Source organism: Chroicocephalus ridibundus, chromosome 4 (genome assembly GCF_963924245.1).
Source record: "Chroicocephalus ridibundus chromosome 4, bChrRid1.1, whole genome shotgun sequence".
In the NCBI taxonomy this organism is placed as follows: domain Eukaryota; kingdom Metazoa; phylum Chordata; class Aves; order Charadriiformes; family Laridae; genus Chroicocephalus; species Chroicocephalus ridibundus.
This window is the reverse complement of record NC_086287.1, coordinates 69,530,912-69,551,671: the sequence shown is the minus strand read 5'-3', so window position 1 is coordinate 69,551,671 and position 20,760 is coordinate 69,530,912. Positions and strand designations below refer to the sequence as shown.

At 43.8% G+C, this 20,760-nt stretch overlaps 2 protein-coding genes across 2 annotated transcripts; one reads left to right on the top strand and one right to left on the bottom strand.

Annotated features, from left to right (window-relative positions):
- Positions 1–66: 66 nt before the first annotated feature.
- DMAC2L (distal membrane arm assembly component 2 like) lies at positions 67–4,399 on the bottom strand. Its single transcript, XM_063333790.1, has 4 exons — positions 3,972–4,399; positions 2,659–2,867; positions 1,480–1,651; positions 67–650 (listed from the first exon to the last, which is right to left on the bottom strand). The coding sequence occupies exons 1-4, from the start codon at positions 4,076–4,078 to the stop codon at positions 536–538; spliced, it is 603 nt and encodes a 200-aa protein (XP_063189860.1). The 5' UTR covers positions 4,079–4,399; the 3' UTR covers positions 67–535.
- On the top strand, positions 4,361–20,754 carry L2HGDH (L-2-hydroxyglutarate dehydrogenase). The gene is made up of 10 exons (XM_063333787.1): positions 4,361–4,492; positions 4,650–4,765; positions 6,940–7,091; positions 9,767–9,898; positions 12,075–12,237; positions 12,783–12,817; positions 13,495–13,662; positions 15,534–15,691; positions 16,921–17,052; positions 18,017–20,754. The coding sequence occupies exons 1-10, from the start codon at positions 4,410–4,412 to the stop codon at positions 18,210–18,212; spliced, it is 1,335 nt and encodes a 444-aa protein (XP_063189857.1). The 5' UTR covers positions 4,361–4,409; the 3' UTR covers positions 18,213–20,754.
- The last annotated feature ends 6 nt before the right edge of the window (positions 20,755–20,760 follow it).

The window sequence follows — 20,760 nt, the reverse complement described above, 5'->3', positions numbered from 1 at the left end:
GACGAAGCAGTTGTGATGTCTGTAGATCACTCGTTTAAAACAAGCAAACACCAGTGGAAGCGTGAAGAGCAGAAAAAAGGCCCATAAGCCATTTTATTAAATCCTCACCCACTGACCGGGCGAGATTCTCCGCGTAAACGGCTCTCGTTCCCACAGCATCGACACCATGCAGTAGAAATGCACAGCGCTGCCGTTTCACAACACCGACGCTCTTCCCGCTGTCGTTTTGCCCAAGAACTTCTGTGCGATAAAATATTGGAAAACTTCTAACTGATGTATTAACAGCTTCCTATAAAACCAGGAAACAACTGTGCACAGAAGCCTCCCTTCTCTGTTGTTGATTCACCATATAGTTTAAGTTTAATAAAACTTAATTGCATAATTTGTCAAAAGATTGCATACAGCTTTTAAAGCTGGAAGGGGAGATCCGGGCTTATATCCATACCTGGAAATACAGTAGCGTCCACAACTTAATTTATGCAACATATGATAAATACCATGAAATCAAATGCATCTCAATTATGTGCCGCGGTGCTTATTCTAAATCCAGCTCCAACTCGAGGTTTGGCAGTGCCTGCTGAAGGACGCGAACAGTAGTTTCTTTCTCTCTTATTCCAGGGAGGTCACTCAGATACAAATATTCCAGGTTCCTATAAATATTTAAAAAGAAAAGTCAGCAACTACTATTTAACTGTTGACACAGAAATCAGACAATGGATCATTCCACCACAGTTATTTTGGGTATTTTAAAAGGTAACTGGTTCTAATGGAAGGTAGGGTTTTTTTCTGAAGTGGCTGCTTAAGGTTTTTAGCTCAGCCATAAGTTCAGTCCTTCTACGCAGCTTAAAAAGACCTGCCCCAAGACCTTTATGGCCACAGTGAGCAGGAGACAACCAAGCGATGGGAGCAGCATGAGGTGTAGAAGGACAACAAATGTGACAGGACACCGTCAAAGCCTGCCCTGGAACGGAACTGCAGCGGGGGGATCAGGAGGAGAAACCAAGGTGACCGTTAATTACTTCTCCTCAAGCGAAACCCACCTCGTGTGCCAAGGTGAAAGGAAGCTGCACACGTTCAAAGGTTGTGTGTTGGCAGCAAGCACGTGTCCTGCTCTACTTGGTGCAGCAATCAGTGCTGCGTAAGTTACTCAAGTGTAAAGGGGAGATGCTGTGCTCAGCTCAGCAGGCAGAAGCACAACTATGGATTCGCTGCAGCGGGGGACACTGGTGTCCTCAGCTGCACGACTCCCTGACGCCAGCCTAAAAAGGCTGATTAATATGTAAGTGTTACTCCACACGTCTTTTCAGAGCTATCCACAACACCGCCTTCAACCACGCTTGAAGAAACGTTTTCTGCAGTGGTAGTGCCACCCCTGCTCGGTCCCCAAGCCCCAAAACATTCAGATTTCGGCCCCTCCAGTCAACGCAACCCCCAAACAGCGGGGGGGTAACAGCCAGGAGAGCTCAGCAGCTCACGTACGTCAACTTGTGAAGCGCGATGATGCCTTTGTCTGTGACGTTCCCACAGGAAATGATCTGCAGCTGGAGGAGACTCTTCTGGAGATTCTTCGTCTCGCTGAGCCTCTGCAGACACTCGTCCTGTATGTAAATACACTTCTGCAGCTTGATTTCGGTAACGTGTTCAAGACCATCTGGAAAGAGAAAAATGAGTATTTGCTTCAGAATACCAGGACCAACCTGTACTGGTTGTTCTCAGTTTAGCAACTGCCTCCAAAACCACACAGCAACAGGCTCCTCGACACAGTGGGGCCGTAACGCACAATGAAGCTCCAAAGTCCCTTTACATTACTTCAAGTGTATGAACATTCCAGGGTTTGTACCCTTTTGGTGAGATTCTAAGAGCTTTGACATGGGCAAGTAACAAAAATAATTCTGCAAGTTTGGGAGATAAACAATGACTGTGAATTAGGAACACAATAACGCAGAAAATTCCAGGTCCCCTGCCAATAAAAAAAAAAAAAGGTCTCTTTCCCATTGTGTTTTTTGTTATTCAAAGGAGACCTGAAACACTTTTAAATCTCTTTTTTTTTTTGGCAAGAAACTGAGAGCTTGCCTTTTTTTTTCTTTGAAAACATCATAAATGCCTGGAGAACAAGCAGTATTATGACTTCACAAGCACCAAAACCATCACTTGGTTTAGAAGAAAAAGAATACTTAAAGTAGTGCTTTCTTGCTACCAACTACTTAACTATGAACTCAACGAAACAGCAAATCTTTGTCGCACTTCCTTAGCACTACTGTCACTTCAGGTAAGGGCTGATGAAGTTTCCAATCTCTTTCTGCTTCACAGCACACCTCCAGCAAAATCTTCATCAACTGATGAATATTTCTAAAGCCACTTTAAGGAAAAAAGAAAAAAGAGGTGTTCAAGGCCAGGCTGGACGGGGCTTTGAGCAACCTGGTCTAGTGGGAGGTGTCCCCGACCATGGCAGGGGGTTGGAACAAGATGGTCTTTAGGGTCCCTTCCAACCCAAACCATTCTGTGGAAAAAAATAAAAGGAAAAAAAAAAAAAGACTTCAAAAGATTTCTCTATATCTTACTAAGGAATGAGAAAATGACCCAGTTATTCATATTTTGATGCAACTGAAAGAACTAAGACCATTGGGTATAATCTGTGCACAGCTGTGTCTACGTTACCCAAATAGTCAAATCCTCTGTACATGATGCAAGAGTCCGTGGCATTAATTGCTTCTATCTTGTATTTCCCCAGGGGCCCCGTTGGGAGGCCGTTGTAGTCCTGCTGCCACTTCTGAAAGCCTTGATAGCGCACCAGGGCACCGCATCGCAACAGCCACTCTGAAGCCGCCCTGTCAGGGCCAACAGCCTTTATACGTTCGTAGTCCACCCTGCCAAGACAGAAACAGCATTCACACACTTTCCATAACGTGTCAGATTTATTGTCTTTACGATAACACTACTGCCCAACACATACTTCGTTAGGTGCATAAGATGTCAGGAAAGTAAGAATAGGATTTACTGGAATTATTTGGATTGTGCTGGTTCTTAATCAGTCTGACGTGAGTTTCTTTTAACTAATTTTAAATGGCAGATTCTTTTAGTAAAAAAAGAAAGACGACTTAACCCTTCTGTTTTGTTTCCTTCCATGGCTGTAAGGAGAGATAAAAAACACCTTTCTCTGCCTAAAGTAAAGCTCTACAACTGAAAATTTGTTTTTTCAAATTTTGTTTGTTCACAGCAACTCCCAAACACCGATTATATAAAAACCTCTAATTGCTTGTCACACATATGTCATTCCTGAAGTCTTTTTTTCCTCAACGATCACAACTTTTCAAAAAGACACACTTCAGCAATTAGCTAAAATCCTTGGGTCCCTTCAGGACAAGGATATCTTTCTTAGTCTGGTGAGGAATGCTGAAGACAGAAGCAGAGACCTGGAAGAGACTCGTGTCTGGTTGAGCTTCCCGCCCCATTATAGTGAGCCGCTACACCACAGAGCTAGAAAGATGTAAGGCAAAACTATTAGCTACTGGCAGAAGTTATGGGCAAAGAGTTTCAGAGAGAAAGGCTTTATCCTTCTAGAAGTAAACGTGAAACCCTTGTGTGGCTGAATCCCATTGTAAAGGATGGGCTGGTTACATGCTTTTCTGAGTAAATAAAGGCAGCCTGGTTGGGCTGCTGGCTTAAACGCAGTTGGGGGGCAAAGGAAGACTGGCATTTAGGTAGAGAATCCCCACGGCCAGCTTGTGTCGGGGAGGGAGCAAAGCACACACCTCCCTCTGGAAGGTCACAGCCTTGTCACTGGAAACGGGCAAAGAATGACCCCTGCCAAGCATCCACATCCACTCTGGGGGGAAGAAGTGCACTGATAATAAAAAATATAATAGAAAACCTTCTCTCCACCCCTGGGACGTAACGCTCCCTGCTTCACAAACCGCGCCGTGGGTCTGTGGGGCCCGTTAATTGACTTGTGCACATCCCATCACTCTTACTTGTTGAAGACGGCGTTCAGCCATCCCCAGAAGCGTCTGCGGGCGCCCGGCGGCGGCACCTCGCTTAGGCTGCACACCGGATGCACGAGCCTTCCCCACAGCACCATGTTCTTGAAGCAAAGGAGACAGGGCGATGTTATTCGGAGCGGCAGTGGTAGGTCGGGCGGCCCGTACCCGGCCTCCCCTCAAGGCCTAACCCGCTCTGTCAGCCCAGCAGGCGGGAGGGCTGACAGGGGAAGCCCCGGCGATCAGCGCCCTGAGGGGAGGCTCCGGCGCCGCCTCAGGGTTCGCCCCGCCGCCGCCCTCCCGGAATCGCCTCCCGCGGGGCTGCCCCCAAGCAAAGAGCAGACGAAGGGACCCGGCCCGGCCCTCACCGCCGCGGCGGCGGAGGGGACGCGGAGGAGGAGCCCGTCCCGCCGTGTAATCACCGCCCCCAAGATGGCGGCGGCGGCGCTGCGGCGGCAGCGGGCGGCGGGCGGCGGGGTTGCGGCGCTATGGCAGGCCCAGCGCCGCCAGCGCAGGTGAGGCGGCGGGCCGGGAGCGGCGGACGGCCCGGCCCCGGCCCCGGCCCCCTCACGGCGGGAGGGTGGCCATGGGGGGCCGGGCCGAGCCGTCGCCCTGCCCTCAGGATCGGGGCGAGCTCACGGCCCGTGTCTGTCTGTCTGTCTGTCTGTGCAGCACGTTCGACGTGGCGGTGGTGGGCGCGGGAATCGTGGGGCTGGCCTCGGCCCGGGAGCTCGTCCGGCGGCACCCCTCCCTCGCCTTCGCTGTGCTGGAGAAGGAGAAGGAGCTAGGTATGGTGCCGGTGCGGCTTCCTCAGCCCTGTGCTTGGGGTTACCTGGTGCCCGTCTGTCAGAAGTCTTCACTGGCACAGATACTCACCAAAGCCTCAGTATTTCATGAACCTACGTGTAAAGGGAAGCTCAGGTTTTGGGTGGACGGGCAGCTGTGGGAGAGCATCTGTCCTTGTTGCTGGAGCAGGAGAAGAGAGAGCTCCAGGGAGACCTTAGAGCCCCTTCCAGTACCTAAAGCCTACAAGAAAGCTGGAGAGGGACTTTTCCCAAGGGCATGTAGTGATAGGACAAGGGGTAATGGCTTCAAACTGATAGAGGGGAGATTTAGATGAGATCTGAGGGAGAAATCCTTGGCTGTGAGGGCGGTGAGCCCCTGGCCCAGGTTGCCCAGAGAAGCTGTGGCTGCCCCATCCCTGGAGGTGTTCAAGGCCAGGCTGGATGGGGCTTGGAGCAACCTGGTCTGGTGGGAGGTGTCTCTGCCCAGGGCAGGGGGTGGAACGGAATGACCTTTAAGGTCCCTTCCAACCCAAACCATTCTGTGATTCCCCCTGGGAAGAGCATCCTCGTTCCTGGTTTTGCCCTGACAGGGGATTTCATCCTCCCTTCGCCCAAGGACATGCCCTTCAGTGGAGAAGCAGAGCTGTCAACAGCCTGTGCTTCACTGCTGGGACTTCAGGTTGGGACTTTAAGTTAAGAAAGACTGAACATTGCTGCTTCATTGATTGAAAGCGGCAGGTCTTACTGGGCTAGGATTTTGGGGAGAAGGACAAGGAGGGTGAACGACTCGAGTAAGGAGCAGTGCAGGTTGCAGAGGGGCAAGGACAGGTCTGATTTAGTGCCACATGGAGCAGGAGGCAGAGGATCAGCTAAGAAATGGTGCCAGGGTGGCTTTTTGGTGGGGCATGAGGAGAAGAGTGAACAGCAAATGGTAATGGCTGGTGGGTAGAGAGGGAGGGCCGGGAAGTAGAGCTGCTTGAAAATGTCTGGGAGCTGCTGGTCTGGGCAAAGTCTATACCTGGCAATTAATTGCCAGAACTGTAAACCACAGCCATTTGCCTTGTGTTTCTGCATATCGCTGTATACGCTGTGCAAGGTGCTGTGATTTGCATGGCAGGTTGAAGGCAAAGAGCTAACACAGGGATCACTGGGAAGATATTGTGAGATGCTGACCCAGCATTAGCCAGGGTAAAATGACACAGTGCCCAGCGTTGCCTGCTTACACAGGACACGGGAAATCTTGAGCCACTCTGCACCTGGGCTTTGAAATAAGAAAGAACAAGCCCTCTTGCTTCATTGTTTGAAAGGTTTTCTGATTCCCTCAAGTAAGAGCACAGGTTCATCATAGTCTTCTCATGCAGGTACCCAGTCACTCAGGGGAGGCAGGAGCAACCCCAAGCGATCACGTCAGCAGATAACTCAAAATAAGACCTGTCAGCCCAAGGTCTCGCTTTAAATAGCTCCACCAGCCAGGTTACACATTGCTCTTGAGATGTTGCATGTGTGATATGAAGTGGCTTTTTATCCCCAAGATGAGACCTGCATGACGTCCTTAACAGGCGTGTGAGTGCAAAGCAGGAATGACCTTTGGGAGTCAATATTTTAAGAGGCAGAACCTGCACAAATTACTTCAATGAAAATGTTTGTGATACTTTTCACCTCTATTTTACTTAGTTACAAGGAGGAAATAGCAACTTGATCCAGTTCACAAATACTCGAAAAGTCTACCAGGCCTTGCCAGCATGTCCAAAGAAATGGAAGATTGCACAGACATTATGTTAGATGAGCCCTTTAAGGATGCCTTTCATTTTAAAAATTGAGTATCTTAAAAATAATTTTACCATGTAAAAAATTTTGGTTGATTGGCCTCCAGTTGTAGCTCTTGGAGGAAAAACTTGTGACTTTTTTTTTTTTTCTTTCCCCTGTAGATTCAACACATTGCAAGCTGTGATGGTTTATTATTAACTAGGTCTTGCTATGTCAGTATTTTTCTAGGCTTTTGAGACCAAGGGAGGAATTCTGTTTGCTGTGCAGTTACCCTATTTAAGCATCTCTTGTTGTAACGCAGATTTAGGGTCAGACCTCAAATTGCTCGCTCTTCTGACAGCCAAAGCAATTAAAGTACGAACCAATCACGGGAACGTGTATTTTAATAATGTATTTTTCTTTCTATTTAGCTCATCACCAGAGTGGACATAACAGCGGTGTGATTCACAGTGGGATTTACTACAAACCCGGATCTCTGAAAGCCAAGCTGTGTGTGCAGGGTGCAGCCCTCTGCTACGAGTACTGTGACCAGAAGGGAATACCATATAAACAGTGTGGGAAGGTACAGGAACTGCTCTGTGTCCTGACTTTACCTTTGGAAACTGAGACTATATAATGTATGTTACAATGTATAGCACAGGCCCACTTGCGGTCTTTCTCCCAAGAGATGAGTTTCTGCAACACTTACAACCCTCAGGATGAATGTGTCTCTTTGTTTTCTTCTTTCCAGCAACTCAAATCAGTTCCTTTTCTGTATTAATAATAATCCTCCTTATCTGGGGGCTAAACCCAGATAAATGGTGGAAGCCAGGCCCCATGGAGGGGAACTTGTGTAATTCCAAGACACGCTAAGGCTCTCAGTATGTGCATGCCATGCTGCTTGGCGTATCGGGCTCCAGAAAGATTCCATGACTTGAAAACAGCTCCAGGTGTCACCTGGCTACATGCATTTATGCCATGTGACATCCAGCTAACTCAGCCTGAAATGCTGAGGACAGAAGAGCGGCTGTACTGATTCAGCTTGGGGTCTGCTCAACCCCATATCCTGTTTCTGGAAGTGTCTATAAAACAGAGGCCCGGAAGGAATGAAAATAGGACAAGCAAATTATTAATTCTCCCAGCTTCCAACTATTTTCAGCTCAGGTTGTTTTCTGAGCCTGATCTGTTTTGTCTGTAGTGGATTTCTCTTCCAAGTGTTTTTCAATTAAAACCTTTTGCATCAGAGCATCCTTTGATGAGCAGTTGCAGAGATGAACAACCCACTGCGTGAAGAGTTACGTCATTTTGAAACTGGCTCCTATAAGCTTCATCTGATGGTCTGTAGCCCTTCTGTTGGAAGAGGCGGTGAACAATTGATGTGTGCTCATTCTCCATGTTGCACATCATCTTATGTCCCCATCTCCCCCGAAGTCATCTCTTCCAGATGGTGAGTCTTAGTCTGCTCAGACATTCATCTTAGAGAAGCTTTTTCATTACTTTCTCCACCCTGTCTTTGTTCTTTGAGCCGTTTCTAGTTTAACACATCTTTGATACAAGATGAGGACGAGAACTGTGCACAGCATTTGAGGTGTGGTCAGACTCTGGATTTTTGCCATGAAATAGTAGAGTTCTCTCTGTTACCCTGTGTCCTTTTCCTGGTTGTTCCTAACATTCAACTTAGGGCTTTTCAGCTGTCACTAGGCATTGAGCTGATGTTTCCATAGGATTGTCTATCCTAACCCCAAGATCTTGATCCTGAGTGATAACTTTGAACTTGGATTCCATCGTTTTATACGTGAGGCTGCAACTGCTTTTTCTGTCGTCATCATTCCACATTTACCTGCACTGAATTTCATCTGCCTTTTTATTAGTCCCTCATTCACCTCAGAAGGTCCCTCTGCCGACCTTTACAGTCACCTCTTGTCTGAAACACCTTGAGTCACTTTAAACCATCATTGGACTTTCTCACCTCCCTGCCCCTTTCCAGGCCGCTCATAAATCTCCTGGACAGCCTGAGCCTTTCTCTTAAAAGTGCAATGCTGATGTGAGAAGCGCCCCGTCAAGGTCCCGTAGCTCAGCACCGCCTGGGAGCTGGGTGCAGATCTCTCCCAGCTCTGGGGCGCAGAGCAGAGATCCCTGGACATGGCAGTGTCGATGGGCCCTGCACCAGGGCTGGTGGCGGTTGTCCTGGCCTGGCTGCGCACAGCGCCGTGTTCGTGCTGAGCTCCCTCTGCTGCAGCGCTCGTCACAAGATGGCACTGTGGATTTGCTCAGCAATATACCTGAAGTTACAAGCCTGCTCTCAACTCAAAGCACCAAACCAGCAGACTTGCTCTGTGGGAGCCAGTTTGAGCTTGGGCGGGGCTAGCACTGGCCCAGCAGCATTGTTGGTCCTTCGCTGACACTGGATTTGTGTACTTCTGCATCGCCTTCCCCAGCAGCGTTTATTCCAGGGAAGACGATGTTGAGGCTTTACAGCTTGTGTTACATAAAGCAGCCCCAGGCTTGGAGACCTAAGAACCATAGAATTGCCTAGGTTGGAAGGAACCTTTCAGATCATTGAGACCAACCATCAACCTAAGTCTGACAAAACCCATCACTAAACCATATCTCTAAGCACTATGTCTACCTGTCTTTTAAATACCTCCAGGGATGGTGCCTCAAACACGTTAGTGCCTTCTCAGTGCAAAGATGCCTGTGTTGGCAGACCTGAGCTGGGCCTTGCAGGTGTATGGTCCATGCGAACTTGGCACAGACAATTCACAGTCTGGATAGATCTCTTGTGATAGTTGTGAGCTAACTACATGGTGAAATGAAGTGAAGCTGGTGCAATTCAGTTTAGACACCATGTCAGAACACCTCCTTACTCTTGTATTGAGACTGTTTGAGATCTGTACATCCTGGGTTAAGTTCAGTTTTATTGTTGGAAGCATCCTAGTGGCTCTTTAAAGTCATATTCTCTTCTTTGACATTCAGATTTGTAGTCTCATGGTACTTTTAGCAAATATTATCCATTGATAGTAACTTAAACTACAGTTTAGCATTTGTTTTTCGCTCTCCTTAATATATTAGTGCTTTCTTAGTAATAGTAGGTATTTATAGAATCTTGTGCCACTAATGGCACAAACCACATTTTTTCCCACCTTGAATTATAATTTACTACTCACTCATTCCCTGCTGCTTGCTTGGGCTTGGTGCCAAACCTGAACTGACTTTGTATGTTTTGCTCACTGGTGTGCCTTGTTATCTTTTCTGAAGCTAATTGTAGCTGTGGAACAAGATGAAATTCCAAGACTCAAAGCTCTGTATGAAAGAGGGCTGCAGAACAACGTCCGAGGTCTGAAACTGATTGGAGCAAAAGAAATACAAGCGAAAGAGCCCTTCTGCAGGGTAAGGGATGCACTTATTTTTATTTGGCATGTAAGACCTCAGTCTCTCAGGTGATATTATTTTTTTCATGTAACATAAATATGTTTCTGGCCTTGAGGTAATTTGCATGGTTGACAAGTTCAAAAGAGACTGAAAACCCAGAAGAAATATAATTGCCAACAAAAATAAATTTGTTTCTTTCTGGAACTTTTTAGCTCAGCCTACTCCTTCGTATGCCTTTGCCATTACATACACATCAGACCAGGTCTAACACAACATAAGGTGACCCTGCAGAATCTTTCTTGGTGACGCTTTCACCTCAGGTTTCTCCTGCTCACCCGTTCTCATTCCCGTGCTCCTCAGTTCATAGTTTGTCAGCGCTCTGTGTGCTGAAGTCCTAAAGAGCTGCTGCACTAATTGCCAATGATGTGCTGGCTGTTTCGTAAGGGCCGTCATTCACAAATTAGAGAGCAGGTAATGTGTTTCACTCGCAGCCTACGAAAGGAATTGGAATTATTTGAGTCAAAGTAGGAGTCCCATAGTCCCTGCGTAGAACTGAATTTATAGGCAAATGGACAGAGCCTACAAGTTGTTCAAGCTTCATCCTTTTCCTAGTTTTACGCAGTCGTGTCCTCCCTGATGTATACTCTCCAAAACAAAAAAACAGTCCTCCCACCAATGACAAGGAGTGATTTATTTTTTTTAATCTTTTTTTTTTTCCCCCTTCTCCTTGCAGGTGCTTGCTTGTATGTTTTTGTGGTTGATAAGCAGATTTTGCTTTGCCCAAGTTAGAGTTGCTATATCTGAGTTCATGCTGAGGTGATTCTGCTCCTTCCCACTGCAGTTATTTAACTTACAATAAAGCTTGATAGTGCAGCAATGAAAATTCCTTCCCAGCTGTAAGTGCGGACTTGGATGGAGCCAGTTTCAATCCAGTTGCTTCCTACACATGTGATTGTTATGTAGCACTTCTCAGCCTGTTTATTTTCACAGCAGGAGAAATGAGAGTAGTTTATGGAATCCAGATCTGTTGTTGTTTAGTATATCTTTGATTGAGAGGAAAATCTGGATGTAAATTCCCGATACTGTTTCATCTGGCAGCTTGCTATTGGTGTAGCTACAGGACTCATTGCTTACGAGTGATTGTAGGCACAGACAAAAGTTTTCTGGAGAGGAATCTTTTTTATCTTTATTTCTTGTAAACATTTTGTGTCCGCTCCCTATAACATTCTTTGCGTGTTCAAGATCCAGCTGAGCGTTTCCTTCTGCAAATGAGCAGATTCAGATGGGTCTTAACTACAGTTGCTTTGATTTCCTGAGCTGAGTCCTTTCCTCCTAAGTGAAGGGAACTTGAGTAGCGTTATAAAACATTGCACTGTATCTCAAGTGGAGAGGAAGGTTCTGTGTAAGACACAGTTTTGCCAACCGGTCTGGTTGTTTTGGGCATGAAAATGGCCCCTGCTGTTGTAGTATCTGAGTGACTGACAGTCTTTTACTGTAGTTACACTTGTAGCATCTCTCTGAGATAAAGCAGTCCTACTACCCTTCATTTATAGCTGGAACTAGGTAAATATTGTCATGCCATCAGGATGATAAAAATTATGTGAGAAACTGAGCCTTTTTTGTATAAAGACATAAAACATCTCTGAGAAACTTTAACAATTCTAGCTACATGCTGGACTTGAACCTTGCTTTCTGCTAGGAGAAGTGTAGGCTGTTGTCTAACTCACAAGAGACTTTCCTCTTTGATGTGCAGTGCAGTAAGTGTAGAGATGACAGCTTTTAGCCTGGCAGGAGGCATTGGCAACAGCCACGCATCAGGTAGAACTCCCAAATGAGCATTTGAAGGTGGAACTGTATAGTGCATGGTGGAAAATAAGTACATATATTAGCTGAAGCCAAGGTTAAGTAACCTGTTCTATCATTAAGCGCTGTGTCAAGAAGACATGTTTATGCTGTGGTTAGTCGATCGCTTAATCCACCGTAAGTAGTTTTCGCCATATTTGTTGTCAGCAAACACGAATGCTGAAGCTGGCACATGGAGGCACTAGGAACGAGCAGCCAGGCATGAAGAGACAACTTTACTCCCTTCTCAACAGCAATGTACATTATTCCAGGTGAAATATTCTCTGTATTGAAGACCAAAGTCCACATACAGCATTCACTATTCTCCTCCTGTATCTTAATACTGTTACAGGGTCTGATGGCCCTCGATTCTCCATATACCGGCATTGTGAATTACAAGCAAGTGGCCCAGTCCTATGCTGAAGACTTCCAGGAAGCAGGTGGGACGATCTTGACTGATTTTGAAGTTACAAACATGGAGATGGCTAAAGAAAGTTCTTCAGAAAGTGAAGATGGTAAGGCAATTTTTTGCCCTCCATTTACTACAGTCCTGGCAAAGATCTTGCTCAAAACACATTTGCTTCAACTGAAATCACATTCCTGAACCTTTCTGTCTCATAGTGAAGAGACAAAAGGCAAGATTACATTAGAGTATCGAGCACGCTCACTTTTTTTTCTCAGGCAGGTCACCGATCAGCTGAAACATTTAATGCTGATGGAAGAAAATGACAGTAAAAGAAAGAAAGTAGGTTGTTCTCTCCTATTAAAATCAGATTTAGCTGAATATTGCGTGTGTATTCTTGTGATAATGCTTTTTCTTTATCCTGGAAGGCAGGTTGGATCTGTGCTGGTACACATATGAAAGAATTCAAAAAAACCCTATTAATTCCTAAATACAGTTAATGTCCAACAATATCAGTTATGTTAGCAGTAGTTGCTCCATAGCTTGGAGATCTTCCAGTGGAGGAAACCTTAATTGTGACAAGTTGCTTGTTCTGTCAGTTTACATATTCCTGTTACATATTCCATTATGTCCTTCTATTGTCTAATTCTATTACAGGACTGAAATACCCAGTCGTTGTTAGGAACTCAAAGGTAAGAACTAAGTTGAAGATTTAACTGCTTAATAGGAAGCTGTTGCTCCTTTTCTTCAGATGTTTTTTTTGGGACCTGGTGGATTAATCAGCTCTCTAAAAAAAGGGTGAAGTGCTGGTCGTCAGTAATGTAATCACTGTTATCTAGGACTGCTTTTATAAAACAACTGCAATCAATTCTTAGCAATCAGCATGTTCAGATTTTACTGTGTACTGGGAATAATAATGAAAGTGTAACTTTCTCTTTCTGCTGCCTGACTTATGTTTGACTGTATATGTCCCTTATCTTCTTTATTTGCACGTTCTTATGCTTGTTGTTTCCAAGCACTCCTTTTATGATGTACTCATTTGGTGAGAAACACCTGTTTTCATGTTTGCTTTTGGTCTTCAGCATCTATAAAAATGATAAGGAGGTATCTAGAATCATTTTATAATCAGAAAGCCACAAGCTAATTTAGTAAAGCAGGTGCATATACTGTTGTCATTCCTGCAGGTCAGTTAACGCTGCACAGGAAATTTAGTTGTAACCTTTCTACCTTCAGGAGAGAATATCTGGACTCTCCTTTGAAGGCAGGGCGGGGGGGGGCGCTTGTAGGTGACAAGTGTTTTTTTGGTAGATACGTTAAATTTTTGTATGTTGTGTGTTTTGTTTTGTTCTGTTTTTTTTTTTTTCCACAGGGTGAGGAAATCTACTGTCGGCACATTGTGACCTGTGCAGGACTTTACTCAGACCGACTGTCTGAGATCAGTGGCTGCAGTCCTGAACCTCGTATTGTGCCCTTCCGTGGAGATTATTTGGTGCTAAAACCTGAAAAGTGCTATATGGTTAAAGGAAATATTTATCCGGTATGTACCCTCTTGTTTGTCTTTCACAGTGTACTCTTAAGAACTGCAAAAACTACCGAAATAAGGGCAATATTACGTGGTTATTTCTGTTAGACTGCAGATAGTGATGCACAATGTGGATGTAGATTCAGTTGCTTTATAACAGGACAGCTTGGTTTTGTTAATTCTTGAGGAACAGGTAGAACAACCATGTGAGAAATTAATTCCAGGGGGATTTTTTTTGTGTTTTTGTTTTTTTTTTTAGTAGGGAAAGAATGAAACATTTAGAATTACAGGCACATGCCTGCAAAAGCCTGGCTTCTTTCTTCATGTTATAAAATAAATCTGTAGACAAGATTCAGAAGTCAGTGAGGGATGACAGTAAATAATTAATTACTTAGATGCAGGGTTTAATCTTGTGTGCTAATACCCAAAGCTCGGATTTAGATATTTGCCTCTCAACCTCATCTTTGAATTAGCTTTACTTTATATGACAAAAAATAGACACGGGAGGAAAAGGACAAGTTTTCTGACATCTAATATGGACAAATAGCGTGATGAAGAGGAGCAAACTAGACAGAAAGTGAAGTTAGCAAGGAAGAAAGAATTCTTAGGGCAGCATTTTAGTTAATTTGTGCAGTGCATTGAAATACCACCTTTCTGAATATGAACTTAGATTTGCCTGGTAAACACTGGAGCAGGTCACCCTAGGGAAACTGTGGAACCCTGGGCATCGGGTGTTTGTGTGACCTCGTCTCACCTGGGAATGACTCAGGCACCTGTCTTGGGATGGGAGGGAGCAACTGGCTGGAATTTACCTTTCACCTTGTTTCATGGCTGTGTGAGGATAGCTTGTACCCTTTGAATTTTTTTGTTATGGACAAATATAGTAATAAGATTAGAAAATTGCACGACTCTTAGTGATATGTTACTGGAAAGTCAATGTAGTTTGTGAAGTGGTTGCCCTAAGCTTCGAACGTATTAAAGGCATATTTTTCACAGAAACATCAGTGCACTGAATACAGAAAAGGAACATATCTTAAAGCATTTTTTAGTTATAACAATACTGGGTTTTGAGAAATATACTTGCTTATTTTCAGACTGTAACAGTCACCTCTGTAGTCATCTTTTCTAAATAGCTAAAGATCTTGAAGTGCCAGCGCATGTAGAGGTGTGCTTATTTAATACTTGTATCTGTGTATAGACAGCTTATTTCTGTTTCAGCCTTTGCACACAATTACACTGTATTCCATTCGCAAACGAAAAAGAAACTGCAGATACTTATAGTTCGCATTAATCAGGCTTGCTAACTGCATGTTGTTTTGAGCAATACAGGAATGGTGAGGTTTTCCTAATATTTCCTAACCTATTTTATTACAGTATAATTACTACTGGTGAATAGCATTAGTGTGTCGTTGGTTTTGTTGTGGGTTGATTTATATCCTGAGAAATCATGTGTACTTTTTTTTTCCCTGTTGTTTGTTTTGCTTTTACCTAAGATGCAGCCTTACTTGGCCCTGCTCCATTCTTCAGTGTTTTAAATTAGTTATGTGCTACAACTGCACAATTGACAAGCAGAAAAACCAGCGTGGGGGCCAATTGTATGGTTATATGACTCGAATTTTGTTGTGGTGATTGGAAATAAAATGGTAAATTTAATTCCTTTTTTCATTTAAAAATAGTTATTTCCATTTATTGGGAGGACAACTCCTTTACTGTGTTTTGGTTTGTTTTATTCACTAGCTCACGCAATAACCTGTAAATGTCTGTACTTTCTTCCTCACAAAAGTTTTCCATGTTTCCTGGAGAAGTTTGTTGTCTGGAGTGGTTGTGTGGCTGTTTTCTCTGATCTGGTTTGTAACAGCTGTAATAACTGTTGTATCCCCCTTTAGGTTCCCAATCCTCGATTCCCTTTTCTGGGATTTCATTTCACACCAAGAATGGACGGCAGTGTTTGGCTTGGTCCTAATGCAGTACTAGCCTTTAAGCGAGAGGGCTACAGATTGTTTGACTTCAGCACTGGAGACTTTTTAGATGCTGTAACGTACAGGTAATATTTTGTCTGCTGAGTGCCATTATTTAAACGTCAGCTTAGGACTCCGTGGAAGCTAGTTCTTGTCAAATGTCTGCTTTTGCCAAGTTTTTGGTGTGTTTAAAGACAGTTGTGCTGATAAGGGTGGACTTCTGCAAGGCACTTGACTTCATGTGATCTAATATTTGAATTTTCATAAACTACCAAGACATGTCTCAGCTGGTCTGAGAATGCAGCTGCTCATCGGAAGGTGCTGGTGAGCCATGCTGCTACTAGCGGAGCTCTTCCAGGATTGGTTTTGGTCCCATGCAGTGTAATGTTTTAATCAACCTAGACAGTGTGATTAAAATACTTGCAGAGGATGATTGGAAGAAAGAACACAGAGTGGTCTGAATTGCTGTGTTAAACTTTCTCAGACCATCAATATACGTTTAAAAAATGTCAAAGTGCAAGGAAATACGTTAAGGGCTGCAAATGCAGTCTGGGAAGCTCTTAGAAAGCATGTCAGAGGAATTAGAAATCATTGCTAAAATTGCAAACAGAAACGAACAGAATATCTGTAGAAGTCGAGAGAATTCTTATTCTTGCTCCTCTATGAAGGGCTAGACAGACCATTACTAAGTGCTCAATTTTAGAAATTAGACATTAGAATGTGAAAATATTGGGGAGGATCCAAGGAGAGGCTGCAAAACAGGTCAGGGAATTGGGAAAAAAAAATTCTGGCAAAAAGTTCAACTTAATGCAGTTTATTAAAGACAAGACTTGAAAGCATCTTGATCATTGTCTATAGATTTTTATGCTGGAAGACTTGAGGAAAGCAAAGCAAGCAAACAAGATTTGCAAAGACATAGCAAGATTCATTGACTGAAAGCTGAGGGGTTTAGGAGTGGGACGATCTTTTCAAAATGATTGTGAAAAGAAGTCTCAAGCGGCATGTCAGTCTGCCGGCATGCTTGTGGGTTTTCAGTCTTTTTCCATTTGACTGGCCCAGAGAAAAATCCTGGACATAGGAAGGATGAGTTGAGAGTTAATTCTCAATGAAAGAATGTAAATGGAATGCTACAGCTCTGTAAACAAGGTTTGTTGAAGCAGGAAAGGACAAACACGTATTTCCCAAGTAGAAGTCACGGTCGGATTACTGATGTTAGGAATGGGAATTTTTGCCATGCAGTTACACTTGCTACCTTCTTAGCGTTAGTTTGAGGTGGCTGCATTTATTATACTGCAATTATTTTTTCATTCTACAGTGGGTTATGGAAGCTTGTGCTGAGAAACCTGTCTTACGGCCTGAGTGAAATTTACAGAGCGTGTTTCCTTAGTGCACAGGTAGAGCAACTTCAGAAGTTCATCCCCGAGGTCACCATCAATGATGTACTCAGGTAAAGAAAAATCTTGTTAAGCCCAGTGGCTTGTTAAATCTCTTATTTTTAACAGTAGCAAATGTAGCATTAGCTTACTCCCTTCCTCCAGCAAAATATGCTACCGAAGCATAGAAGCATTTAGATACTTTCTACAGGAAGGCCTTTTATATTGTGTTTGCTTGTGTATAGGCAAGTTTGATAAATATTTGTGTGACTTTCTACTCTCCCTAGGCTGAAATTCACAGTTGTGACATATTCACCAAAAAGAAAAAGTTTCTTTATCTTAGCAGCACATTCAGTAGCCTGAACATAATCCGAGTTCATAAAGAAGGCAAAACACTAATGAAATTCAGAGGGGAATCCAGACAGTGGGTTGCTACTGAGTGAATATTGACTTAATCATCTCAATAAAATTTTATTCAGCTTCTTAGTGTGTGGAGAGAGAAACTAATTCAAAGGAGTTTAGAAATGCCAAGGAACTGAAGAGACTTGTGAGGAAAGATGAGGCCTTTAAGTTCATGGAGGTGGGTTTAACTGTCCAACAATTTGCAGGGAGAAAATCCAGAATAAGAAAAGCTGGAGCCCGGTAAAAGGGAGTTATCCAGCTGAGGCAGTGTACCATTGGCATGAAACTGATGTTTGACAAGGTTTGCTATTTCAAAACAAAGGGTTTCCTTTCTGAAAAGACAGGGCATGTTAGTGTGTGTGGGGAGGAGAGTAACTTCATAACCAGGAGAGATACAGAAGATCTTCTGCTTGGCTACCTGCCCTTGTTTTACACTAACGACTGTGAGACATCTCCCACTCTGCCTCACAAGCGTTAAACTTTCCCTGTGCTCCCCCAAAAGCCTGACTGGGCTTTGACTCCACAGTCTGCCTTCCTTACTGTTTCCCTGGGCACCTTCACAAGATCAGAACGCAATTGATTTTTCTGACTTCAGGAAACATTTTCTTTCTAATGGTGAGCTCCTCTATTTTGCAGGGGTCCATCCGGAGTGAGAGCTCAAGCATTGGACAGTGATGGAAATTTGGTAGATGACTTTGTATTTGATGGAGGCAGTGGAGATATTGGAAGCAGAATTCTTCATGTCAGAAACGCCCCTTCTCCTGCTGCTACCTCCTCCCTTGCCATCGCAAAAATGATTGCAGATGAAGTGAAGCGAAGATTTGAATTGTGAATGATTGATGGGTGTAGTGCAGTTTTACCCCTCTTATATGTGTAGCAGCTTGTCTGCATTGAATGAACTCTGCAGCCTTTATTGACAAAGATAAAACAGGCAACGTGTTGCTTGCAAGACCAGCGCTGGTATAGCTGTGCAGCGCAAAACCAGCATTTGAAATGTTTGCCTTTGCCAGCCCACAACTTCTCAGCTTGAGGAATAAAGGAGTTATGGTGCCTGGTAAGACCTGGTGCGGTACCATCATCTGCAAGAAAGAAGCAAACAGCCCCGTCTGCAGTAAAGGTTTGGCCACCTGAGCAGAAACAGCCTGTGGAGGGGCTGGTGCCAGGCACAATGTGAGGGTCTCTCCAAGCAAAATGAGCCATTAGGTGGAGCAGGAAGAGCCTCTGTGGTGGGGTTGCCCACAGGGGCTTCCCACATCTCTGCTCTAAATGTTGCCGCCTCCTCGCGCTCTGGAGAGGCGGTCGATCCTGTGAAAAACCACAACAAGCATGGGGTGGCTCTCTGTGTGCTTTCTCTCTGACTCCGTTTAAATTGGAGTCTGCAGTCCCCTAGCTTACATTAAAGTAATGGAGATAGAAGGATAAGCCCTGATTAAGGGTTCTGCTGATATGGAATTAAGGGCTTTATCAGAGGCTGAAAAGAATATTCAGAACCTTCTACATGAATGTAGAGTATTTCAGAGAAAAATAAGCCTAACAAGGGATTACCAAATCCAAGTCAATTTAGATAGGCAGTTCAGATATGCTGTCTATCTGATCGCTATCTCTATTTTTTTATAGAGCTGAAATTAAAATATATACATAAACATTTATTTTTCATTTAACTTAAATCTGGGAAGTCAGCACCGATCTGAAATTACTTTGGTTTGGGGCTGTTTTTTTCCTTTGAATACTGGTAATGCAAAAGGAGCTCCTCTTCGTACAGCACGTTGAGCAATCCAGTGGAAGTGGTCTTTGTAAAAGCAAACGTGAAGGGAGGGAAGCTACAGAAACCTGTCTTTATTGAGTCATGTTGCATACTGCTTCCCTTGGAGACCAAACAGCAGTGAGTCAGGAAGGCTGCCCATTTCCCACACGGCTGGCAAGAGGGGAGCTCGGAAAGTGCTGGTTCCTCTTCTGAGCCCTTGTTGATATTTTAAGTTTTATCAACGGTACACCTGGAAGAGAATCTGTGTGGAGAACATGTTTTAAACTAGAGAGAGATGTTAAACAAGTTTGGTACTGAGCTAACCGAGTAGCTCGGTGTGTTCTGCATAATTGCTACAAAAAGAATTACGTGGCCCCAGGGACAGAGTACTTGAGAATACTTTTAAAGCAGATGTTCACAGGATGTTGGGTAATACAGATAATTGTGGGTAGTTTGCTACCAGGCAGTTTGCCATACTCTTTTTTAAAGTTACTTTCTGTGCTCCTCTGACATGCATGAGGGACTGTGTTGGCACAGGAGATCAGGTGTGCTAGCTGATATTTTTACTGTACAGAGCTGAGCCACTTCTAAGAGAGAAAGGGCTTAAACTGTTCTTTTTTCCCCTCTTTTCATTTTTTTTTTCCCTGGTGACATCTACTTTACCAGAAAAGTGACTCCCGTATAAGGGCAACCTGGAAATTCAAGTTATAAGCCCTTCAAAGAAAAGCTTTAGTTGTTATTCTTAGCCACAATGACACTAGACAGAGATTCAGATATTCCAAATGCTAAAATGCCATACGGCTGTGTAAAAGTTCTGTCTTCACAATGGAACAATCATATCTTCACTCCCTGCCAGACGTGTTGCCTATCAACAGTAAATACTACAAAAGGATTGCAAAAGCAACTTCCTCCCACACGAGGTGTGGCCCTAACGTGTATTAACAGAATAAAGAACATTAAAATGTAAAGCAGTCATATACTATGGTGAATCTTAAGTCAGCACATTTAACTCTGCAGCCTGCTGTGCTTTTAACTCTCAGGAGGCGATTATTTTGGGGTAGAGTTTAACTGAGGCTTTTAAATTATGAATCCTTATGTAGCATTCTGTGAAAGATTTATATTTTTACAGATATAGTTATAAACCGTTTTTAAAGCAGTAACTTCAGGGAATTACGACAATGGAGTTTCATACACAAATCTTGTTGCCCGTGAAGTGTGAAAATGTACGAATATATTTTCTAAAAGGGTCTAATTCACTTCAGTGGCTTAAGAACTGTGCCTTTCTCTCTTATGATTAAAATAGAGTGGTAGTGGGTTTTTTTAATTGCTGTAAGGTCTGTGTATTTTTCCCGACTTACAGAAAAGTTTCACTGCTGTTTGCTAATTCTCATCTGAATTAGGCAGGATATAGCTCTATATAATAGGAGTTACTTTATTTAGGGGAGGGGATGACACATGACCAAACTTGTCTTCCTAAAATACCTGTATCTTATCTATCCTTATCACACTTCACAGCTTTTTCTCACACAGGTATGTCTGCAGCGGACAGAACTAGTCTTAAGCCTGATCTGGACCTGTAATGGCATGTAGAATGGTAATTCTTGAAATTATGAATAAATGCATTAGGACAGCTTTG